This window comes from Lasioglossum baleicum, chromosome 7, assembly GCF_051020765.1.
Source record: "Lasioglossum baleicum chromosome 7, iyLasBale1, whole genome shotgun sequence".
Taxonomy (NCBI): domain Eukaryota; kingdom Metazoa; phylum Arthropoda; class Insecta; order Hymenoptera; family Halictidae; genus Lasioglossum; species Lasioglossum baleicum.
Genome location: NC_134935.1, coordinates 16744028 through 16766218, shown reverse-complemented (window position 1 = coordinate 16766218; position 22191 = coordinate 16744028). Strand labels below are relative to the sequence as shown.

Here is a 22191-nt window from a genome sequence, read left to right as displayed (position 1 = left end):
TGCAAGAAATGCAAGGATTAAAGTAAAAAATGTTTGCATTGATTGTTAGACACAGGAGAGAGATTAAAATTTCTTTCTTCTATTATCTAATACAGCGATGCCCTTGAATCTTCTCAATATGTCCACTGCTCTAAATAAATGCATAAAATCCGCAGTCTCCTAATAAGAGAAAAATCCACAGAGAGTCACCCTCTGCAACATAGATATAATTTAAAAGACTAACTTTTGTCTAAAAGCTTGTATACCAGCAACCGCAATCTCGCCGTCAGAAAGTAAGGTAAAAAAACTATCCGGATTTCGAAACTTTGATTTTAGCCCCACAGAGCGAACTTGGGCAGCAAACAAAAATTGCGGAATATATATAGCTACACGAGAGCCCTACGTATCCCTAAAGTTTCGCAATTTTCTGGGTCGGGGATTTTCCCTTGCGAGCCCAGTAAGATCGGCGAAGTTCGACTTTCTGAAAGGCTCCCCGGAAATTTCGTAAATTTTCATTACGGCTACGGACGTTTGTATCGCGACGAAGTTGGTACACCCTGTGCATAGAGGAGAGAAGACAAGAGAGAGTGAGCTAGAGGGAAACCGGAAAGAGAGAAGCAGAAAAAGCGACGGTCCAGCCGAAAAGAGGCGAGGGAGAGAGGATTGATCGATGCTCCGCTCTTTGATTTTCGCGACCTGCGCCAAGTGACCATGCATCCAGTGTGTGTATTCATCTCATGGCTGGCGAGGCAAAAAACAGAAGAGAAATTAAAAAACCCTCTGAGCGGTGACGAGGCGAACCGCTGCCGGCGCTGGAGAGATCGCTGAGAGATTCCGGATAATCGAAAAAAGGTCGGCGATTCTAAAAATCCGGCAAATCAAATATTTGGGGGGGGGGATCACGCGATTCCCTGGTCGATCGTTCAAAAACTTGTAACGCGCGTCGCGACGCGCCATCCGGCGCGATCCGACCGACCAATTTCGCTTAAGCGGGTGAGACTCGAGTAACATCGATTTTTTATTGCGCAAATTAGTGGGTTCGAGTTTCGAGAGTATAACTTCCACTTTTCATCAGGTGTACAAATTAATTTGTGGCAGTTGATCGGAATTTTATTTATTCGACCATCGTATTGGAGATTCATTAATTAATTAACGGAGATTATTTTTCAAAATTTATTCGAAATGTGCCACGCGGAAGCGGCCAGGCTCGTTAACATCAAATCGAAAAGCGATTTTCAGCCGTCCCTAACGTAACGAGGCCGAGCGATACGAATAAACGAACGAATGGAAACGGGACGACCGGAAGGAGACGTCCGCGTTGAAAGAACGGTCCAGGAAAATATCGAAACTCATTATCGATGAGCCGATTCGACTCGAATGGGGAGACTTGGGAATGACCTCAGGAATCACCCCATTCAAGGAAGTACATTTTTGGCACAACCTGTGTGAGAGAGTTGGGCAAAAATTTAATCAACGATTGACGACTGAATTTCTACTTCAATCGTTAATCGTAATTAACAATTAATCTCCTAGTTTAGTCGTTAAAAAATTTCGGGTAACGATTAAATACTTATTAATCGTTAATTCCGGTTAACGATTGAACACTTATTAATCGTTATTATAACTAATATTATAACTATAACATAACATAATATTATAACTAATATTATAACTATAACACGATTCATTCGTTCCCTATTGTATCGAAACTGTGTTAGGCGAAACTTAGAAGAAATATTAAAAATCAACAAATAAAAATCATGCGAAAGCAAAAATAAAAGGTTTTAGTAACCTGTGTGTTAACCTGTTAAAAGCTCGCAGGAAAAAAATGTGTAGTATTCAAGAACAGTGGACGGTTTCGCTGTCGGCGTTTGGAATTACTGAATTTTTTTAAGGACGCCAAAAAGCCGATTTTCCGATTTCCTTGCCCGGGAGGCATCGCGTCTCATAGTTTTGATATTTCACGCGCGAGCGAATCGTATCTGGCTCGGTATTGGCCAATTCGGGACGCGGATTTATCATCCGTCAAAGCGATCGTCGCCTGGCCGCTGGAACCGGTGGAAACTGGTGGAAACGGCGTCGTTCCGCGCGTTTACACGCGCACGGGAAAATCAATGTTTACCGGCGAACGATGATCGTTATCGCACTCTCGCGGCCCCCGCAAAGAAATCGTTGAATAATTTCCCCGGCTGCTTCCTGCGTCTTCTTCCCACGTTTAGGGACAAAAGGGGCGGGGAACTACTGTACACGAATCACGTGACAAGTCCAAAGTGGGCTGGTAACCCGTTTCTCGAGGCCAAAATTGATTCTTTGAAAAAATATTTGGGTGTCGCAGCTGAAGGAGGCCACCTAAATATCTCCTTCATTTTTAATGACAGAAAAAATATTTATGGCACAATTTGAATGGTATCGAAGGAGGAATATCATAGAAGAACAATTTCTTTTGTCCGATTATTTTTCCATAGTTTTTTTCAAGGTCACCATATGCCAAAAATATTGTTTTTCTGCCATTAAAAATAGAGACACCCTGTATAGTACTTCAATTGCTAACCCTTCGAAGCTTCCAAATCCAAAATATTAGCCTACCTAGGCTAATTGCCTAATCACCTAATTATGTTTGTGCTGGGCCATCTGTCAGAAGACTGCAAAATTGAAAGTGAAACCAATTATTAACCCTTTGCAGTCTATCTTCACTGAAAAATTGAACATTTCTTCCGACTTATTGTTAGAATAATTCCATTCTATATCATTGTTTCCATTTTGTGGAGATATATGAAATTGATATAACACCTCATACAATATTTAAATGTTTATTAATTGATTAGATAGCAACATCTCTAATAATCTAAACAATATTTTGAATTTTATCGTAATTTTTCGACTGCTAAAGGTTAATAGACTCCGAATCTTTATACAAAATAATATTCTACCTGTTATCGATACGAATTCGACGATCTAGCATACCGTAAAAAAACCTCAAACCTTGAAATAACGCTAGAATAATTTCGGCCACAAAAACCGGGTGTTCAGCCCGCCGAAAAATGATAAATGACTGGTGATTGATCGATTAGTCGCCAGTTTTACAGCAGGTCGAATCGACCGCACACAATTTGCATCGAACTCGCGTCGTACCTGCCCCTCCCCTGTCCCCCGCTCTCACTGTACCCGACGAGTTTGTCCGCCTTAATTATCGGTTCGCTTTAATTATCGCGGCCGATTAGCGTCGTTGGACCGCGTGATTGCTGGACTCGGTGATTCGAGAAAAAGGGCAGGGGGCATGGCGTATTATACCGCCGAAACGGATCGTCCGTGTGTGTGTGTGTGTGTGACGGTGTCCGTGTTTGTGTGCAAGTGCTTGTGTGACTGAACGAGCCGTTCGCGAACGGTTCCCGTCATCGACGATGACGATGGATTAACCGGTGATTCTATTTTTCCACCAGTGAAACCATTGACGGTCGTTATAAGGAGGCCCGGCAAAAAGGGAGTCGGAACCGAGTCTCTATTGGCTGGAAAGCGGTACGACGTCGAGTGCGAAACCACTGGATCCAGGCCTCCCGCTGTCATCACGTGGTACAAAGGGAGGAGAAGACAGCTGAAGCACACCACGGTGAGTGATCGTTCTCGATTTTCATTCAAATTCCTTCGGAGCCTAGTCCAGTCAACGAAAAGTTGTAGAGGGAAATGAAAGGAACACAATTTTTCACTTTGGGTCTTTGTTTGGACTAGTTAGGAGGTAAACACGCTAAAAGTCCCCACTCCTAGGAGGTGAGGGGGGTACAGGTGGGTACGTAGAAGGTACCCTTTTTCGGTTTTCCGCTTATATCTCGGAAACTATGCGAAACAGCGAAAAACTGAATCTAATCAATCTTGTGGCACATTATGTCAGCTTTAATTTTGTATAGAATAGTCTTATCGCTAGGACCCATAGTTTCCGAGATATAAGCGGAAAACCGAAAAAGGGGACTTGAAATTAACTGCAAAAGTCACGGTTTGAATAATCGAGGTTCTATCGTATTTCCCAAGACTGAATGTTCGAAAAAAGTGAAAAAAGTTATCAGACTGCGGACGTAGAGAATTTCCATGTCCATGTAGAATTTTATGAAAACAGTGGAAAAATTTCTTCGTGTTCGCGGACAGAATAAAAATATTTGGAGAATTGCACGTACGATAAATGCATAAAGATCCACCGTGTAATTATTATGAAAGCGGATTAGAGAGAGTATAATGGCTCGGTTTCGAAGTTTCCGGGGATCCTGCTGAAAGCGAGACAGCACAATGGGCTCTCGCCGACGAATTTTCTTCGTCCGGCGTCGAATTTGGTGTCGCGGCAATTCGATTATCCGCGACAACTTTACGACACGGGGTTCAATTAGCGGAATATCGACGGGCCGGATATATAACTTGCCGACGTCGCGTCGCGTCGCCGTCGGTAGCCGAAAATATTCCCCGTCGGTAGCGAGAGCAAGCAGACGACTATTATGCTCGGCCGACTGGAGCCCGATAATCCGGTCGCCTATCGCTTTCTAATTATTAGCGCATCACCTTAACGAAATTTGTCGTGTCCCGGCGGAGGAACAAAAGGCAGCGCGGCATTTAATTAACAGCTAAGCTGCTTATTATAGCCGGCGCGTTCGGTCGGTGCTCGTTAATTAACCAGTACCCCCCGCACCCTCTGCTCTGGGACCCCTCACCTCCACACTTTCAGACCCCCTCGAACCCTTTCCACCCCCCTACTCGTCCTCCGCATGACTCGAGCGCTGGACGCGGGCTAGGATGAAATACGGCAACGCGTCCTGACACTAAGGTATTCCAATTTCACTTCCTTTAAATTTAAATCAGACTGTCCGTCCGTCCCGTAAATTACGCCTCGGTGCATCTGCGCGCGCGAGAACCCGCGCGGCGCAACGTGCAACGTGCAACCGGTGACGCGGGGACCCGCGACTCTAACCGGACAGAATTATTTCACTTCTACAGGGTGGCCCCGTTGGAATTGGTTTTCGCACTCCGGTACACAAAAGAGATTTTTGTTTCCCAAGCTCATACTTCCCGGAATTCCTAAGTCACCGTCATTGCTTTACATGAAATGTATTCAGAGTTGGGCAAAAATTTGATCAACGATTGACGAATTTTCTACTTTAATCGTTAATTGGAATTAACAATTAATCTGCTAGTTTAGTCGTTAATTGCGGTTAACGATTACATTCCTTTCAATTGTAATCGTCAATCGGATAATTGATTGATGATTAACTGCTGAAATTTCGAAATGAAATACTGTTCTTAGCATTAGTTCTAGCTCGACGATTAACTTCATTAATCAATCTTTCACGATTAAAATTTTTAATTGAAATTTCAAATGACCTTCCAGATGGGTATTCTTCAAAATTCACCCTTTACGTTCGCGCCTCGATATTTTGCGTTCCGCGACAGGTGGAAAATATCCGTAGACCGGAACTTGGATTCTAGGAGCGGTAAAGGGCTTTTCGCTGAGAACGAGGCGACCGTTTGCGGCGGAGGGAATCGCGTTTGCACATTTCTGTTGCACCTATTCCGTCGGCTGAGGAGTGCCCGACGCACATTTGCGCGGCACTGTGAAGGGCGGAAAACTGTTATCCGACCGGTGAAATTATATTCTACTTTTTTCCTGGCCGCTCTAATTTCCGGCGCTCGAACGTTCTCGCGACGACTGCGAACGACGACGACGACGACGACGACGACGGCGACTAGCAGGTCGAAAGCAAAGGGAGAGAAAATGTTGGAGAGTGAGAGAGAAAGGGAGAGAGAAGGTGCGCCGCGCGTAAAGCTCGTTGCGGAATTTCATTTCGAAATATTTATACGGTCTTAAGCGCACCGATGCGGCGGCGGACAGGGAATAAAGATAATATATCGCGCGATTACACGCGGCTCCATCGCAGTTTTCTCGGGGCTCGCTAACGAAACGCTTTCTGGCCGGGGCCACGTAATGCGGAGCTCGCGGGCGAATGCCTAAAGACAGCCCCCGGATGACTATATAGGATAATCAGGATGGTAATGCGATAGAAGTGGTCTACGTGTTCCGTCGCTCGTAGGATCTGCTTACGTTAATATCTGTCCTCGGCTACGCTCCACCTCATCCTCGCCTCTTCTCTCTCTTTCCCTCTCTCTCCCTCTCTCTCTTAGCCCCACCGGTAAAGGTCTCAGCTCTCTTGCCACGAATACCCTTTCTTTCCAAGGATTCCCAGCAACCAACGATCGTCCGTTCCTCTTACCGTCGCGAGAACCCCCGCCTATATTTTATTATCTGCCGCTTAGAAGCCGCGTCACCGTCCCGCCTCCGCGCCGCGAATTTTAAGAAGGCACGTCGCCACCTTCATCGTCACCGCGAAAACGAGCCACGACGTACCCTTATCGTCGACCCCTTTAACGGCTTACCGCCCCCTTTGTGTCCCTCGATCTCTCTGTCACCGCACCACTACGGCACCCCTCCCTTTCATCCAACCCCATAGTCGGAATCGTTGATCTAACTAGCCTACAAAGAGTCTGACCACCTGCGATCGCGAAAACCAGAATTATTCAGATATGAATAGAATTTTACGAGAAAAGATCTACATATATTTTTCTTAGATCCGACCTTGCATGAGCTTGGAAACCATCGTGTTACGTATGAGTAAATTCGTCCTGATCCACGCTTTCATATGACATTAACCTCTTTAACTACCCGCGCCCTGAATATTTAGTACACCACATGTATCACTGTGTGACTGAGTACTGTGCAGAGCACGAGAGAAAACTAGCGGACAGGGAAAGGGGTTAAGAAGATCGCCTTTGCGTTCCTCTTGCCCCGTTCCCCTCCCGCTAGTTTTCTCTCGTGCTCTGAACAGTACATATATTATTGTATCGATGTACTTTTTACACACCCCAGCGCGGGTAGCTAAAGGTTAAACAAAATTTCATCGGGAAAACCGAAGTCACCTTCGTTTCTCGAAAAGTGATGTACACATTTTGTTCCGACAGTTTTCTCAATTTCATCGCGAAAACCGTTCGTTTTACAGAAAAAGATGCAGCCTATCCAGGCCGGATTTTGAAAGAATTTTAAGACACGCTTTATATTTATTTGAGAGACTATTCCTGGATTTTACGTATGCGTGATCGCCCTTCTCCGCTCTCCCCCAACCTAATCCAAACTCATTCTGATCGCATAATCTTCCCATTGTAGATCTCCTCCAGAATTTGCAAATAACCTAACTTAAACCAACCAATTTTTATTTTTATTTTCCGACCCATGCGCTGCCAAAAAATTACCAAAATCCAAGTCGGACACTTGGGGTCCTTCCCTTGTTAATGGCTTGGATAATTGTGAGATCAACAATCCGAAACCGGTCATTAAAGCGGCTGTGGTGGGGGGTTCGTTGTTAATCAGAAAGAACGGTTTCCCAGGGGCGAACACCGGGAAATTAGAAAACGGCGACCAATTCGGTAGGATGGTCACGCGCGCGAGAACCAAGGGGTTAAAGTCATCACAGGTAGAGGGATGAGGATGGGTGTTGGAAGCGGATTGTTAGAACCCGAGAAGACTTGTAGCACAGGCCTGGGGAATCGCTCGTAATCTTGCCGCTGTCCGAGGTAATCTCCCGTTCGGCCGAGCGAGCGGCCAGATACGGGAGAGCGCGGACCTAAATCACGGCGCGATGGTTAGGCGCGAGAGAGGACGCGGCCCGGGGGCGCCACGCATTATCGATAATCCGGAATCACAGATGTAACGTTGTGGCGCACGTGCACGCTGAACCGAGCAGATTCGAGCAGAGCGGAGCAGAGCAGTGCGAAGCAGTGCGAAGCGGAGAGAGTCGAGCCGTTGTCTCCGGCACGCTGACGCGCGGCCCTAATTAATTTCGCGTAGTTCATTAACAAGCCGTGGCCGCAACGCTTAACGACGCCTCTCCTCTCCTCTCCTGTCCTCTCTCGCCTCTCGACGGCTCCGGCTCGTCGTATCCCGCCGTATCCCGTGCGCCACCAGTCGCAATATTCTCTCGCTCGTTCTCTCCCTCTCTCTCGCCTCTCTTCCCGCGGAGAGAGACCGAGACTCCGTTACACGGACTGATTAACGAAGTAAACGACAGCCACCGATGGAAACGCAGCGGAATTCTAATTCGAGCAAAACAGCCGTCTCCGTGACGACGGGGCCAACCAGCTGGAACCCGCCGAACGAACTTTCGCGCGACCAAATTAAAATTCTTTGACGTGGACACCGCACGAGTCGGCTCTACTCGGATCTACCTCTGCTCCGCTCGCTAGGATATACGAAGATTCCGCGATGGGGCCGAGCGTGTCATCGAATATTCGGGAAACACCCGGGAATTTTAATGAATTCCCGCGGACCTCCGATATCTCGATGATCGAGGAAATGTGCACATGCTCGATAGTTGTCTATCGATACCGTTATCGGAAGAACGGTCCAGCTCCCGCGAACCCCCTAAGGAATTCCACGTGACAGATTGTTGTTAGCATTATTCACGGGTGAACGAACCTTTTGTGGTCGGGCAGCGGTGAGCGGACCACCGTGAAGATTGTATCCGAAGTTAGGAAGTGGATTTAAGATTTGCCTTTTATCCAAATTGTATTGGAATTAGCAGTACAGCGGATTAGACTAAATCTAGGCATAAAATGATTTGGAATTTTTCTTGTTCTCTTAGCAGAATATTATAGACAATTATGTATTTTATCCGAAATCGACAGAACATGTCAAATTCAATGATATAATCAAGATATTCATTCATAGATTTATTCAATAACAGTTAGCTCGGAAATGACGAAAAGTAATAGAATAGAATGGAGAAAATGTTATTAAATAAATCATAGTGCAAGGGGTAAATCAATTTTTGCTTCGTCTGTGCACAAGGTTAATCTTTCAAGGTGTGCAAGCAGTAAACATTGTTACGTTATTATTGCTACCTCTGAAGCTACCTCTGATTGCTGCCGTTTGAAGCATAGGTAGAAGTTCGTTAATATCAGCAATTTTTGGAATCAAGGTAATCTTAAGGTAGGACGATCTGTAATCAGACAAGTGGAATATGGACGACCTATGATCAGACGAATGAAATAGGGACGAGTATGGTCGGACGAGTGGAATATGGAGGGCTTACGATCAGGCGAGTGGAATGGGCCGGTCTTTGGCCAGACAAGTAGAATACGAAAGGCCTATACTCACGCAAGTGGAATACGAACGGCCTATGGTCGGACAAGTAGAATGAGACCAAACTATAGCTATGCGAGTGGTATGCAGGCTGGATATGTAGAATGGAGATGTCCGTTCGTTAGACAAGCAGAACAAACATTCCTCGAAATAACTTTCTCATTAACAGTTGATTTAAAAACCGAAACGCGAAGGTCATTATAATTAGACTGCGGTTCTTTATGCAAAATAGAAGAGCTACATATTTTATATTTTTCACTAATAATTCCAATACAGTAGCAATAATACATTAATACTCTCAAAATCTTCTGCTCTTTTCCCATCAACATAAAATCCTCCCCTCACATCCTAGTTATAAAAGGCAGAAAAACGAGAGGAGGAACAGAGGACGGAGAAAATACAGATAAATGAAAAGAAGAAGAGAAAACATCAGAAAAAAATATATAAAAGAAAACTTTTTAAAAACCACGGTGTAACGGTTAATATTAAAAAAAATTTTCTCCTGAACGCACAGTTTTTTTAAAAATTTGTTTTTTAATATTGCATTGTCATCCAGTTCTGAACTATGTTTAAAGTTCCAAGTCTCTAGCTCATCGGGTAAGCGGTTTAAAATTCGATTACAAGATTTGACGCATACAACGACAACGACAACGACGAGGACAACTCGGCAAGCTAATATCAGCGTGGTAATAAAATAAAAGGGAGGAAAATGGAAGGGTGCAAAGATAATATAGCGAGGCAAAGAATACGCAGACTGGATATAGAAACAAATGTGAACAAATAAAAAATGGGAGGAATTAGCGTAACACAAATGGTGCAGATAGCAAACCAGAGTAGCCTTGAGCTTATTCGGCGAATAAGTAAAGCCAGCTCGAGATCCATTTGACAGCGTCTAGCCAGAGGCAGTGGTTGGGTTCTTTTAGCGTGGGCTGCAGCTTATCGCAGCGTTTCAACAAATAAGCATAAACGGGCAGCTTTCTGACACATACATTATCGGCATCGGCGCATCAAATACTCCCGTGTCAGGTTAGACACCGATTTTCGCGCACTTCGCAAGACCGCTCGCGCGCGTTCCCTGTTCCCTGTTCGGGAACAGGCTGAAAGGGCTTCTCTAACTTCGTAACGTATCGCGCGGAGTTGGATGGAAGCTGGTAGTAGTTATGGCTCCATGAACCCGTCCAAGCACCGCGGCTCTCCGCGTCAGAGAGTCTTTCTCCTCATCGACGTTCCATTTCCGCGGCGCAATTTGTGCTCTCGCCGATACTGGATCAGCGGGAACGGTTATCAGTTCCGACGTCCCGGAAACGATCTTCTCCCGGCTCGTCTCGATCTCTACGCCACGGCACGAAACAACTCGATGCAAATGTACGTTTCTATTCGCGTCTGCGTCGCGTCCGAGAAAGATCTTTCTGCTCCTGTTATCCTGTTATGCGAACCTTCATGCTAATTGTTTCATTAATCTGCGACCTGAGTTCTAGGCCGCCGATCAGATTTTTGGAAATGAAGGTCATTTGAAGGTCATGATCTAAAAATCCGCAATCTACAAATCTGTGAAGGCCATCATCCGCACGGATCGGTAATTGAACAAATAAAAATGTCAAGGATGGCCGAATTAAAGCCGATCGACGTTGATACGTTTAATTTACGACGTTCCTTATCCGAAGACTCGAGCCATGAACGTCGCCTCGAAGGTGTCAAATAAAAAGAGAATCAGCACGTTCGTTCAGCGAATTTCCCCCAGACATTAACGGCGAACGACGTACGGGGTTATCTCGTGCAGGAAAAATGCAGAGTAGCTGTCTACAGGTTACTAGTAGCAGCCATCTTTAGGGTGGCTCGGGCGGAGAGCATCGTCGGATTTATCATCTTTGTTGCCTCGCTCGCATGACGACGTCGTATCTCGGGGACTCGTGTACTAGGTGTAAATTGTGATTTTCATCAAAACTAACGAATCACCTTAAGACACCTTGAGCTCGAACTTTCTGCTCCCGTCTCGGGAGACAGCGGGATCTTGAGGTTTATTCAGGGTTGCTGCTTCGTCTTATTACAACGAGTCACCTGTCATCCATTCGCGTTACGTCTGCTTCGTAAAAATGGTGGAAGCGGACGATTGGGAATGACGGGGGAATTTATCTCTGTGAAATAATGAAGATAGTCTCTGTTGAAAAGTGCACGTGATAATCGTTTGAGTGCGACGGAATGGGTCCACGTTTTAATAATTTTTCAAAACTTCATAGCTACAGATTTCATAATGAATTTTTCAATCTAGTACTTGCTCTTGGGGTTATTATTTAAAGTAATGTTTAACGTAGAAATGTTAGAAAGGAATGTGGAGCGAGCAGAAATGTACTCGCACAAATGATTAATAAAATTCGTAGAACGTAACGTAGAATGAAACAAGGGGTGGTAAAGGTAATAGTCAGGGTAGAATACGTGGGATACCGAAAATTTTTTCCGAGTGTCTCCCGCAGTTGGCAAAGCAATCAAAAGGTAATTTTTATCGGTCCCCCCGAACTTTTGTTTCCTGAATGCGAATATTCTCGAGTAGTTTTCCCCTCGAGGGGAAAAGTCGGCTAGTCGACTAGCCGGCCTTCTCTGGTTGTAGAGAGCGTAAACGATCTTCGCAGTACTCTCTCTGGTTCTCGGTGTTGGCGGAGCGTCCGATGTAATTTTTGAAAATAATAATTCCGCGCACCGTTGTATCATGCACGGTTCTCTCTCTCTCTCTCTCTCTCTCGCTCTCTCTCTCTCTCTCTCTCTCTTTCTCTGCCTTTGAATGCCGACGTCGTCGCTCGGTCCAATTCCGTAGGGCGCAAGATGGCGAGAAACGAGAGAGCCAGGAAGCCCAGAGGGTGCGGAGGAAAGAGCAGAAGGGGTGTAGAAGGGCAGAGGAAGAAGGGCGGTCGAGGGAGGAGGAGATAAAAAGGGAAAAGAAGAATATGGCGGAACGAGTTCGACGGCACGGGGGTATGGTTAATTTTGGTTATATTAAGGTCGAGAGGCGGACCGTAAGCAACGTCGGCAACATCTGCTGGAAACTCATTCCTGCTAGCCCGGACTCGAAAGGACCTCGAGTCCTGCTAACGCTCCGGAATCCTTTCTAAAGAGCCGCGCCGGATTCCACCGAGCGTGAATTTTACCGGCAGCTTCTGACGCCGCGCCGCTCCGCTCTGCTCTGCTCCGCTCCGCTCCGCACGACGAGACTCTCTCTCTCTCGCACGTCTCCGTCCCGTTTTTCTATTTATCTTCCACCGACGCGCCGCCCTCGTCCTCATCCTCTTCCTCATCCTACCCGACAGAAAAAGAGCAGTTACTTCGACCCGGAATTTCGTTTCAAAGCGTGTCAACCGATACAAGCCAGCCCGATGCGAGCGGAACGGAGCACGGTCGGGCATTCGGCCCAAGAAATCCGAAAAAATTACTCTACCGTTATCTGTGGGTTCAAGGCCATAATATAGCAGCTCTCGTTGTATGATCAACATACTGAGATACAAAATTAATATTAATAGAAATTAGTTTATGTTATCGGCGCACAGGTTCGATCCGAAATCAAGACAAAGCAATTTTGCAATTTAAAAAATTTTTCTCAACGTTTCCATCCAAGTATGGATCATATTCAAGAGAATTTTGCGTCTGAAGAATACTGGATACTCAGTATTCTCAACACTGCAGATTGCTCAACTTTAAGCAAGCATAACTCCTGAACCATTGATCCTAGAGGATCGAAACTTCGATCTGCAGCCGTCCCGGGTACAAATCTACTGGATTACATACCAAACACATCACAATTTATAGGAGAAAGGCACAAATTTTGAGTCCGGTAAAGTAAAGTTTACCCAGCTGCGGATGTTCATGCAATTCTCAATTTTTATAGGCATAGTTGAATCATGTAAAATGTTATATTCAAAACACTATCCTCCCTACAGTATTAATTTTTTTCTAAGCGTACGAGACATTACAGCGCTAATGTTTATTTTTAACTTTATCAAAAAATGTAAGATTAGGATTTACCGCCTACCGTTTATACTACATAATTCCACTTTACACATATTATGTTATATACTCCTCTATTTTTTTGTAAAGTGTTGTAGTAATGTATTCTATATAAACCAAACTAGGTTTATGGCATCAATAAATAAATAATTAATTAATGTTATTGTCAGTGGTAGTAGCCTTTGTGTAGATCTGAAATAAATAAAAAGCGTACTAAATCCTGAAGAATTTTATTTTCTAGCATTTTTTTCGAAGAATTTTTGACGCCATAAATGCATAAAGATCCGCAGTCTAATCGTGACATATTATGCGACTCTTTCGAGGCCGTATTTTCCAGTTACACAGATTAAGGAATTTCCATTTTAGAGCACTGTATCCAACAAGCTCTACAAGCTCGTTGGATCAGCACCTAAGCGCTGCCTGCTCTGCGATCTCTTTAGTGTCTAATCACTACACTGCAGATCTTTATGTATTTCAAATATCCACACATCTTTAAAATACAAGAAAACATATATAGTAACAAACATTAATGTCATATACCCACCATGTAAAAATCGTGATAGTTACAGCTGATTAAAATCGTTGAGGAAAGAATGCAATTTTTATATGGCTACTGCTCTGTACAATTCACGCAGACAACGTCCATTTCGCATAAGCTCCGTTAGTCTACTAATCGCCGAAATACTCGCGCGAAGTAGAATCAGAGAAATGACGGATTTCATGCGGACTGTACACGCGCAGTTCTTTAACGCCTCATCTGCCTGTTTCTCCCGGGATCGCTTTCGCGAGAGAAGACCGACGGGATTTTTCGTTGGTACACGAAATTGGCCGACGTCGACCGAGAGCAATCCCGTGGCCCTCGGCTCGTTGGAGGATTGTTTTCGACGTCTCCCTGTTCCCCATCAACGGACAGTTGGCCCGATACTCGTCAGCGATTCCGTGGTTCTCGCGATTGAAAAACGATCGGCTCCGAGCTAACGAGCCTCGTCGGCCACTAACGAGCAGTTTCGCGATACGATTTACACGGTTAAAGAGAGAGAGAGAAAGTATGTGTGGTCTCAAGGACACAGTTAAATCGTGGCCGACTTGATTTTCCGTGGAGAAAAATAGACGCGAGGAGTTCGAACTTCGAAGAAGACTTCTCTCTTTCTCTCTTGATGAAAGAAAGAGAAAACTGTTGAGAGAGGAGGAACTGAAAAGGTCGAAACGCTCCGGGGAACCGATAACTATACCTCTCGGCGGCGAATCTCTCCCGAGGGAGAAGTTCACGGCGCAGAAACACAGCGAAAGCGTTCCGGTCGGACGAAGAAGACGATCGAGAGTCCCAGCTGACAGGGGAAGGACCCCAACTGTCCGATTTTAACAAGCTTTTGCACGGTGCCGGCACACGGCTTCCTAATAGCACCTGAAAAATATTTGCCGCAGTTAGGTGATCGTTTCAAACATACAAACAATTAAAGGGACATATCTCGTCATGTACTGCGACGTATTGTCTGCCAGTTGTCCTGACATCGGTTTTAATTAAAATTTTTTACTTCACTTTTCGTTCTGCAATACGCTCTGATTGCTATCGTCGCGTTCGTTGTATTTCATCTTGTGCGATGTTAAAATATCGCGGATTATAGAAACACAAGAGAACCCTTTTCAATTCTTTTCTGTTAACAATAAACCTACCACTGCCGGTCAAATGATCAGTTTTATATTTATCATTTCACAATTATTAAAATTATGAAGCTGCTTACATCGAAATTGATTCGATAAATTTCTTTATCCAAGCACATATTGTTATAAAAATTGCACAGGATCTAAATAAATGGAGTCTTGTTATTTTTGTAAGCGAACACATTTTATTCGCCTTTAGCGCTCGGTAGGTTCAGTGTTAATTATCCAGAAGTGTTCTCTAGTAGCACTTTTATTTACCTATACAAGTGAAATCAAAATGGTGAAGGTCCTTCCTTCGCAGGGCTCTCTTCACTCTTCAGAAAAGGAATTCGGATCGAGCGATTCGACCAGCATCCGATTTCGCGAGTTTCGAGACTTGGGGGAGGACAGTGAGAGCTCGGCTGGAGGCAGCTTGAAAGATACGATTGGGTCGGGCCGAACCGAGCCGTGCCGATTGAATTAAGCAGCCACACCTGTCGACTCCAGATATCTTCATCGACCGCATGCTAATTGCCAATTAACCGATCCCTGATTCGTCCTCCCCTGTACTGCCACCACCCTCGCGCCCGTAACCACGCACCCGCTTTGTTTTCCGTGAATGAACGACCGATACGCAACAAGCGCCGCGGATTAGTCGACACGCAATCGCTACAGAGTCCTGCGGACGCGTTTATGCCTGACGATTGGCTAATTGCGTGGGTTAGGGTCCTCGGAACGCTATCAAATATGGACACGGTGGAACCTTGCGTACAGGCTCGTAACAGACTCGTACAAGTTCGTAACTGGTGCAATCTATCAATCGGTAAAATTCGGCGATTCTAAAGGGAAAAATAAGTCGGAAAGAAATTGACATTGAAGGTCAGCTGAAGGTCAACATGTCGCACATCGTTGAATTTGTTTCTTTGTGAGCTATAAGACTGTTCTAATGAAAATATGTAGTCCCGTTTAATCTTTTGGACTCGCAGCAAATTTTAATTCCAAAATCAAGACATTTCTTTCAATCCAGATCATTCTTATCTTGTGCCTGTTTTCTCATACAACAGTTGAGCTTTTCCCAATTTACAGAATACAGACGAATTTAATAATATTAAAACTGATTTGAATAATGGTATGGCAATTTTTACTGACGGCTCAGAGTCACCATTCGAATGCGAAACGTTAAAAGATCTTCCATAACCTTGAATTGACCTTGAGAAAATTTTTTCCCATCAGCACATTTGCCCCTTCGAACCGAATACTCTTTTTCTCTGACCGTTTCCCTATCGTAAAAAAACGAGATATTGGTCTCGGGACCGGTTTCGGTAGTTTCATTATTGGAAATATCAAGTATGGCAGTTTCGGTTCGGTTTTTCGGGGCTCGAGTTCCGGGTTCGAACGGAATACAAGAGGGCGGGCTCTCTCTCGACGTATGATTCCTCGAGGCTGGTTGAATTACGGGCTTGTTCCTCGATTCGAAAAGTCCGACTTTCCTCGCGGTCGAATAAATCCTTGGTAAGAACGCCATCGATTCTCCCCGTGTGGCCGGGAACAACGACGTCCGCCGCGCCGCGCCATTGTAATTTCCGTAACCATACGGCGGACTTACCCGTTTCCGCTCGAAGAGGATCGAAAACCGTATCGTTCCGCCAACCGCCTCTAGACTTTCTCTCCATTTTGTTCGCGACGGGCACGCGGGGCGCATTATTGCCTCAAGATTTTCAGAGGCAGCTGAAATATTCAATTGTTATGGAAAAATGTACAGCCGTTAGCCGACTGAAACTATACGCCGCATTCGTTTCACTTCGAGCGAAAACATTCGAGCTTCCCGCGCTCGTGGGATCAACGCTGGCCGTGGCTAAATATCCCCGCGACAATCCTCCCCTCTCCCACTTATTCTCCATTCTCTCATAAAAATGTGCCTCGCTCGCTTTTTCAACGGTAAACATTAAATGTTTCGCGGGGAAACTGCCGCGTTTAACGACTATTGTAATTGTCATACTAAAAACACTGTCCTTAAAAAATAGTAGACCTACATGATCTAAGAAACAACACGGACCCGAGGGTTTTCCTTAGATTATGACTTTGCTCTAATTATTGGGTTGTTCGGAAAGTCTTCGCCGATTTCCGATAGATGGCACAAGAACACTCTAGGAACATTGAATTATTTTTATAAACCTTTAACAATATTATACATTTTCTGATAGATGACGCTTGCGCCAATATTTGAATCTATTCAGCATGAACATAGCTTCAATCGCTTTTGTTTGGCGTCAATTTAATGAAGAACGAAAAAGTGCATTTTTGACATTTAATGTTTTTTTTTTACTATAGAAAAGGCAAAAACAGGGACCATAACTGTTACAGTCAAAAAGAAAAAGAGTCATAAAATAAAATCGTATTGGTTACGAATAAGGATTATAAGTAACTGAAAATTTTTCTCTTGTTGGTAAATGTTATCGTTGAGAGAAATTCATTTCTATCGCTTATTCCAAACATCGGCGGAGATTTTCCGAACAACCCAATATCTTGTCGTAGTACCTAGTTCGCCAGTTGCTCGGAGGAGTAGCCTAACAGAGAGCATTTGATCTGTCACGCAGGAGGAGCGCTCGGAGAACCGAACGGTGAGCATGGTGGAGTTCGAGCCCGGCGTGGAGGACCACGGGAAGACGATCACCTGCAGGGCCGAGAACCCGAACGTGACGGGACTGTTCGTCGAGAAATCCTGGAAGATCGACATCGTCTGTAAGTAGCCGATAAATATACAGGGTATCCCGCATATAATGGACAACCGATTAGGAAGTAATTCTACACGCAAAAGTGAGGCCGAAACTAAATAATAACATCTTTTTGTTGGACGCATTCTTTTCGAGAAAGACTAGTCTAAAAATCCGTCGGGTTCGCGTGCTTTAGTATAGCAAGCAGTGGAATCGGTAGATGATGGTCAGACGCATCAGAGCTGAATTTTCAAACTCGATTTAAGGTCGCTGCACACTATACCGCCTCACAATAGCACCGACCAGCGTTTTCACCGGCGCTCGCCAGTAGCGCGGCCGTTCGCAGCTTCGCGCCGTAACCCGTCGAACGACCTAACCCAGACCGTTATAGTGGTGAGCGCCACTGAAAACGCTGGTCGGTGCTGTTGTAGGGCGGTTTAGTGTGCAGCGACCTTTGCTCGAAAGCGGAACGTCAAATGAAAAGATTGTATTCTTCAGATTCGTCTCACTTTTGCGTTCAGAATTATTTCCTAATCGGTTGTCCGTTGTTTTTTCATTGTTTGCCGGACACCCTATACAGACACCGTATTCTATCTTCTGGGCGTCGATCTTTCCGCGGCAAGATTCCGCTTCGCTCTGCTCCGCTCAGCTCCGTTTTGTTCAGCGTCCCTCGGTCGGCCTTTTACGATCGGCACGTGACGCTAAATGCATATTCGATGATTCCGGGCTCGAAACTTATTCCTCGTTCGGTTCGGGCCGCAATCGGTTCCTTGATGCATGCATACGCACCAGGGTCGAGCCTCGTAAACCAAGTAGAGGCCGGTGTGTAGCGTCGACTTCGCGTCGGGACGCCGCGCGTCAATTCTCTCTCTCTTTTTTCCTAGTCTCATCTTCCGTCGAGCCCCCGTCGTGAAATCGGCCGATTTACGAGCCTTTTTACGTTGAGTACGAGCCCACCCATCGACGCAAGCACATAGACATAGAGATACAGGCTCACCGCGCTGTTCTCCTTTTTTACAACGACAATAAAACGGCCTCCGGCCGGATTTCCGGCGAATTACTGCCGAAATTCAGCGGGACCGATCGTTGCGCGCCTACACGGAACCTGTTCGGTAATCTGGTTGATCGTAAAGCGGCCGTGGAAAAAAGAAATATATATGCGACATACGGGGACGGACGGCTCGTAAAGCGGACGAGCCGCGCCGATGCGATGGATTCGTGAGATCCGCGATCTTCTTTTCGATCATCCAACGATTTCGCGAAAGCCCCCGCCGATACCCACTATTCTAATGCCTCCACTATTTCCGGCTTACCCTTCGAGGATGGAAAACTCACCGAGTACAAATCTACTGGATTACACACCAACTACATCATAATTCGTAGGAGAAAGGCACAAATTTTGAGTCCGGTAAAGTAAAGAGCAGCCAATAGTCCTCCTCAACGATTCGAATGGCTTTGAAGTATGCTGTCAAGCTCATAATTCTGAACGACTTTTCGCCATACTGTAGACAAGTGTCGGAGAGTGGGAATTGAATTCTTGAGTAAATTCAGCGAGAAAAAATTCGATTATCGTGAACATCGATGCAGAACGATGGCCAGGTAGAAGAGTAGAACGACGTCCCTTTGTGTGTCCAATTACGTTGACCGTCGTGTAGTAGAGAGTCATAGTCAGAGTCGATGTTTTTTCGTGGCACGGGCGCGCTTCGTTTCCCGCTCATTGCGAAGCCTCGATCCGCGAGCTACGAGGAAGAAAATGAAAAGTCGGGGGACGAAGAGAGGCTAGAGGAGAGTGAACGGTGAAGGGTGAAGAGTGTGCACGCGGAGGGCGGAATTTATTGCAATCCCGGAGGAGGAATACTGCTCGCCGAGGTACACGAGCTACGAAAAACAATGGACGGGAGAACGATGCAGGGAGGACGGCTTGAGGGTTAAAAAACAACGGAAGGATCAGGGGGACGTGGCGGAGACGCGATCGAGCTAATTAATACTATCTCTCGAAAGACCGACCGTCTCTCTCTCCGTATCTCTGGACGAGACGCGAGGCGGGAGAGAGAAAGAAAAGGCACCCGGAAAGGGAGGAAATTTATCGTGGCGCGCGATTAAATCCTACGAGAACGCCCGAAGAATAAACTCTCCTCGAAGAGAGAAAACAGGATAAGAGGGGGCCGCCGGTATGATTAAACTAATGAAGACGGTAAATGAGAGATACAAGGAGCATGGAAAACTGCCGGCAGTTCCTCGAGGACCTACCTAGCCTGCGCGGTTCTCAGAATTTCGAGATCAGGGTCCCACGCGGAGCTAGCAACCGACCGAGGAAAAACTGAGCTTCCGTGAAGCATTTCGGATTAAGATAATTCCACGGCATCCGGCTCTCTCTCTCTCTCTCTCTCTCTCTCTCTCTATCTATCTCTCGCTTGCTACCCGGTGGTCCGTCTTTCCTTTTGCGACCGGAAAAGAATGAAGACGCGGGAGCGCGCTCTCGAAAGCTAATGGAGAGAAATTATGCTGCTCCGCTTGCGAAATTGCGAACGTATAGCGACGAAAATGAAGCTGCTATTCGGCACCCGTGCCTCGCGGTATGAACGTTCGATGCTGGATGTCTGTTATACCGGTACACGGCCTGACGAGGCTCTAATGAATTCTAGTTAAAAGTTCTTCTTCGTCCGCGATTACCGTGCTGTGTTCTGTACTTGTTAGGGGAACGGCTCGGATTGCCAGTTTGTTTCTTCAGCCGGCGTCGTTTTCGCCCTTTCTTCGAGTTTCCAGAGCGCCGCGGCGAAAATTGTTCGTATATTCCTCGTTCCCAAACGATGCGACGTCACTGCAAGCTAGAAATAAAAAAAAAGTATGCAACTTCCTTTTTTTTTAATTAACAAATTGACTGCATAGCTACTCTTTACAAAAATACGAAACAGTTAATGCTGGTTTAGGAGAATCTTTTCAAATCCCCATTTAAAAAGCTGCCCGATCCGGCTTATGGTGGCGTGAAGCAGCTGGAATTCTCCTTAAGCCAGTTGGAAGCTGCACCAGCTGGCTTTAATCCACCTGGAGCCTAAACTAATCCGAAGCTCTTCAAACCGGCTTAAGCCAGTTTGAAGATACTGTTCAAACACGACTGAAGCTATCTTAGCCGGCTTAAGCCTGTTCGCAGCTGCTCCAGCTGTGTTAAACTCATTTGAAGCTGCTCCAGCTGTAATAAACTCATTTAAAGCTGCCTGAGCCGGCTTAAGACAGTTTGAACTGGCTTAAGGTAGTCTGAAGCAGCTGGAATTAGGCTTAAGCCACTTTGAAGATACTGTTCAAACCCGTCTGAAGCTATCTAGCCAGCTTAAGCCAGTTCACAGCTACTCCAGCTGTATTTAACTCATTTGAAGCTGCCTGAGCCGGCTTAAGCCAGTTTGAAGATACTGTTCAAACCCGTCTGAAGCTATCTAGCCAGCTTAAGCCAGTTCACAGCTGCTCCAGCTGTATTAAACTCATTTGAAGCTGCTCCAGCTGTAATAAATTCATTTGAAGCTGTCTGAGCCGGCTTAAAGCAATTTGAAGCTGATCCGACCGATTCTAGCCAGTTCGAAATTACTCTTCGCTTTGATGCGTGACTTTCGGCGAGTGATCCAGCCAACTGAACGGAACTTTAGCTTGATTCGCCTCGAATATTCGGTGTCCCCGTGTGCTCGCGTGATCAAGCGACCAGCCGCAAAGCCGGAATGCTCGAAGAGGCGTCGGTACGCGTCGTTGGCGTCGCAGCCGAATTCATCGCCGCGCGTAAAAGCGGAACGCTGTGCTCCGCGCGCGCCATGCGCTGCTGTGCGGGATCACAGGCCCATGAATATATACGTTTTTTACGAGATTATTTTTATTTATTACACCGGACACACCTGCTGCACGGAAGCCGGCCGTGCCCAGGCTGATGGCCAGCCGCCCGGTTTATCGGCTGGCCGGGGAATTTATTCGGCCCCGTTCATATTTGGCAACGACGGGTTCAAGACCGACAACACGGGGCGAAGCTTCGTACGATTTCGAGGGCTGCTCCGCTTCGCATTCAAAACCTCCACGACGTTCTACACTGATTTTTACCACGAGATTTCAGTTCGATTTCAATATTATGACCTTGACAACGATTTTCAAGGACATCGAAATCGACGAGGAGCACCCTTTTCTAAATAATTACCGAAGCAGACTTTACGTACTCACGACAAACAAGAAAGCGAGCTAATAAAAACGTGGTAAAATGAACAGATCAAATACGAAACTGCACATCTCGAAAAAGAAATGCACCTTCATTCGACTTTCAACGGACCGAGACGTTTGATGTCTACAAATACTTGGTGTTTTAATGTTTGCCCAGACAGAAGCGAATTTTCGACCAGCGGCGAAACGAAGTTCGGCGGTTCCGAGTCGGCGAGCCTTAAATTTGTTAAAGCGCAGTTACCTGTCCGGAGAGTCTTAAACATTTTTCAATCGTAGTCGCTTTCCCGCGGCTCCGAAACTTTCCGAGTTTCCTCGCGACTAAATTATACCGGAGCGAGGCAACTTCGAAGATAAAGGGAAAGCGGAATCGACTGTCGTCTTAGTCTCGATCGCTGGCGCACCGTTCCTCGGACCGGCCACTTACCAAATTGAAGTGGACACGGGAACAGACCGGAAACGAAGTGCCCACCGAAGAGAGCCTGTGCGCTGTTTCGACGGTCAACCATT

General features: G+C 45.8%; 1 protein-coding gene across 1 annotated transcript in view; it reads left to right on the top strand.

The window, feature by feature from the left end:
* The window catches only part of LOC143210469 (MAM domain-containing glycosylphosphatidylinositol anchor protein 1), a 531502-nt gene that overhangs the window by 437376 nt on the left and 71935 nt on the right, over positions 1-22191 (top strand). The window contains exons 7-8 of the mRNA XM_076427361.1: positions 3420-3586; positions 17377-17521. Coding sequence (XP_076283476.1) covers positions 3420-3586; positions 17377-17521 — 312 coding nt within the window. The remainder of the gene's footprint in view (positions 1-3419; positions 3587-17376; positions 17522-22191) is intronic.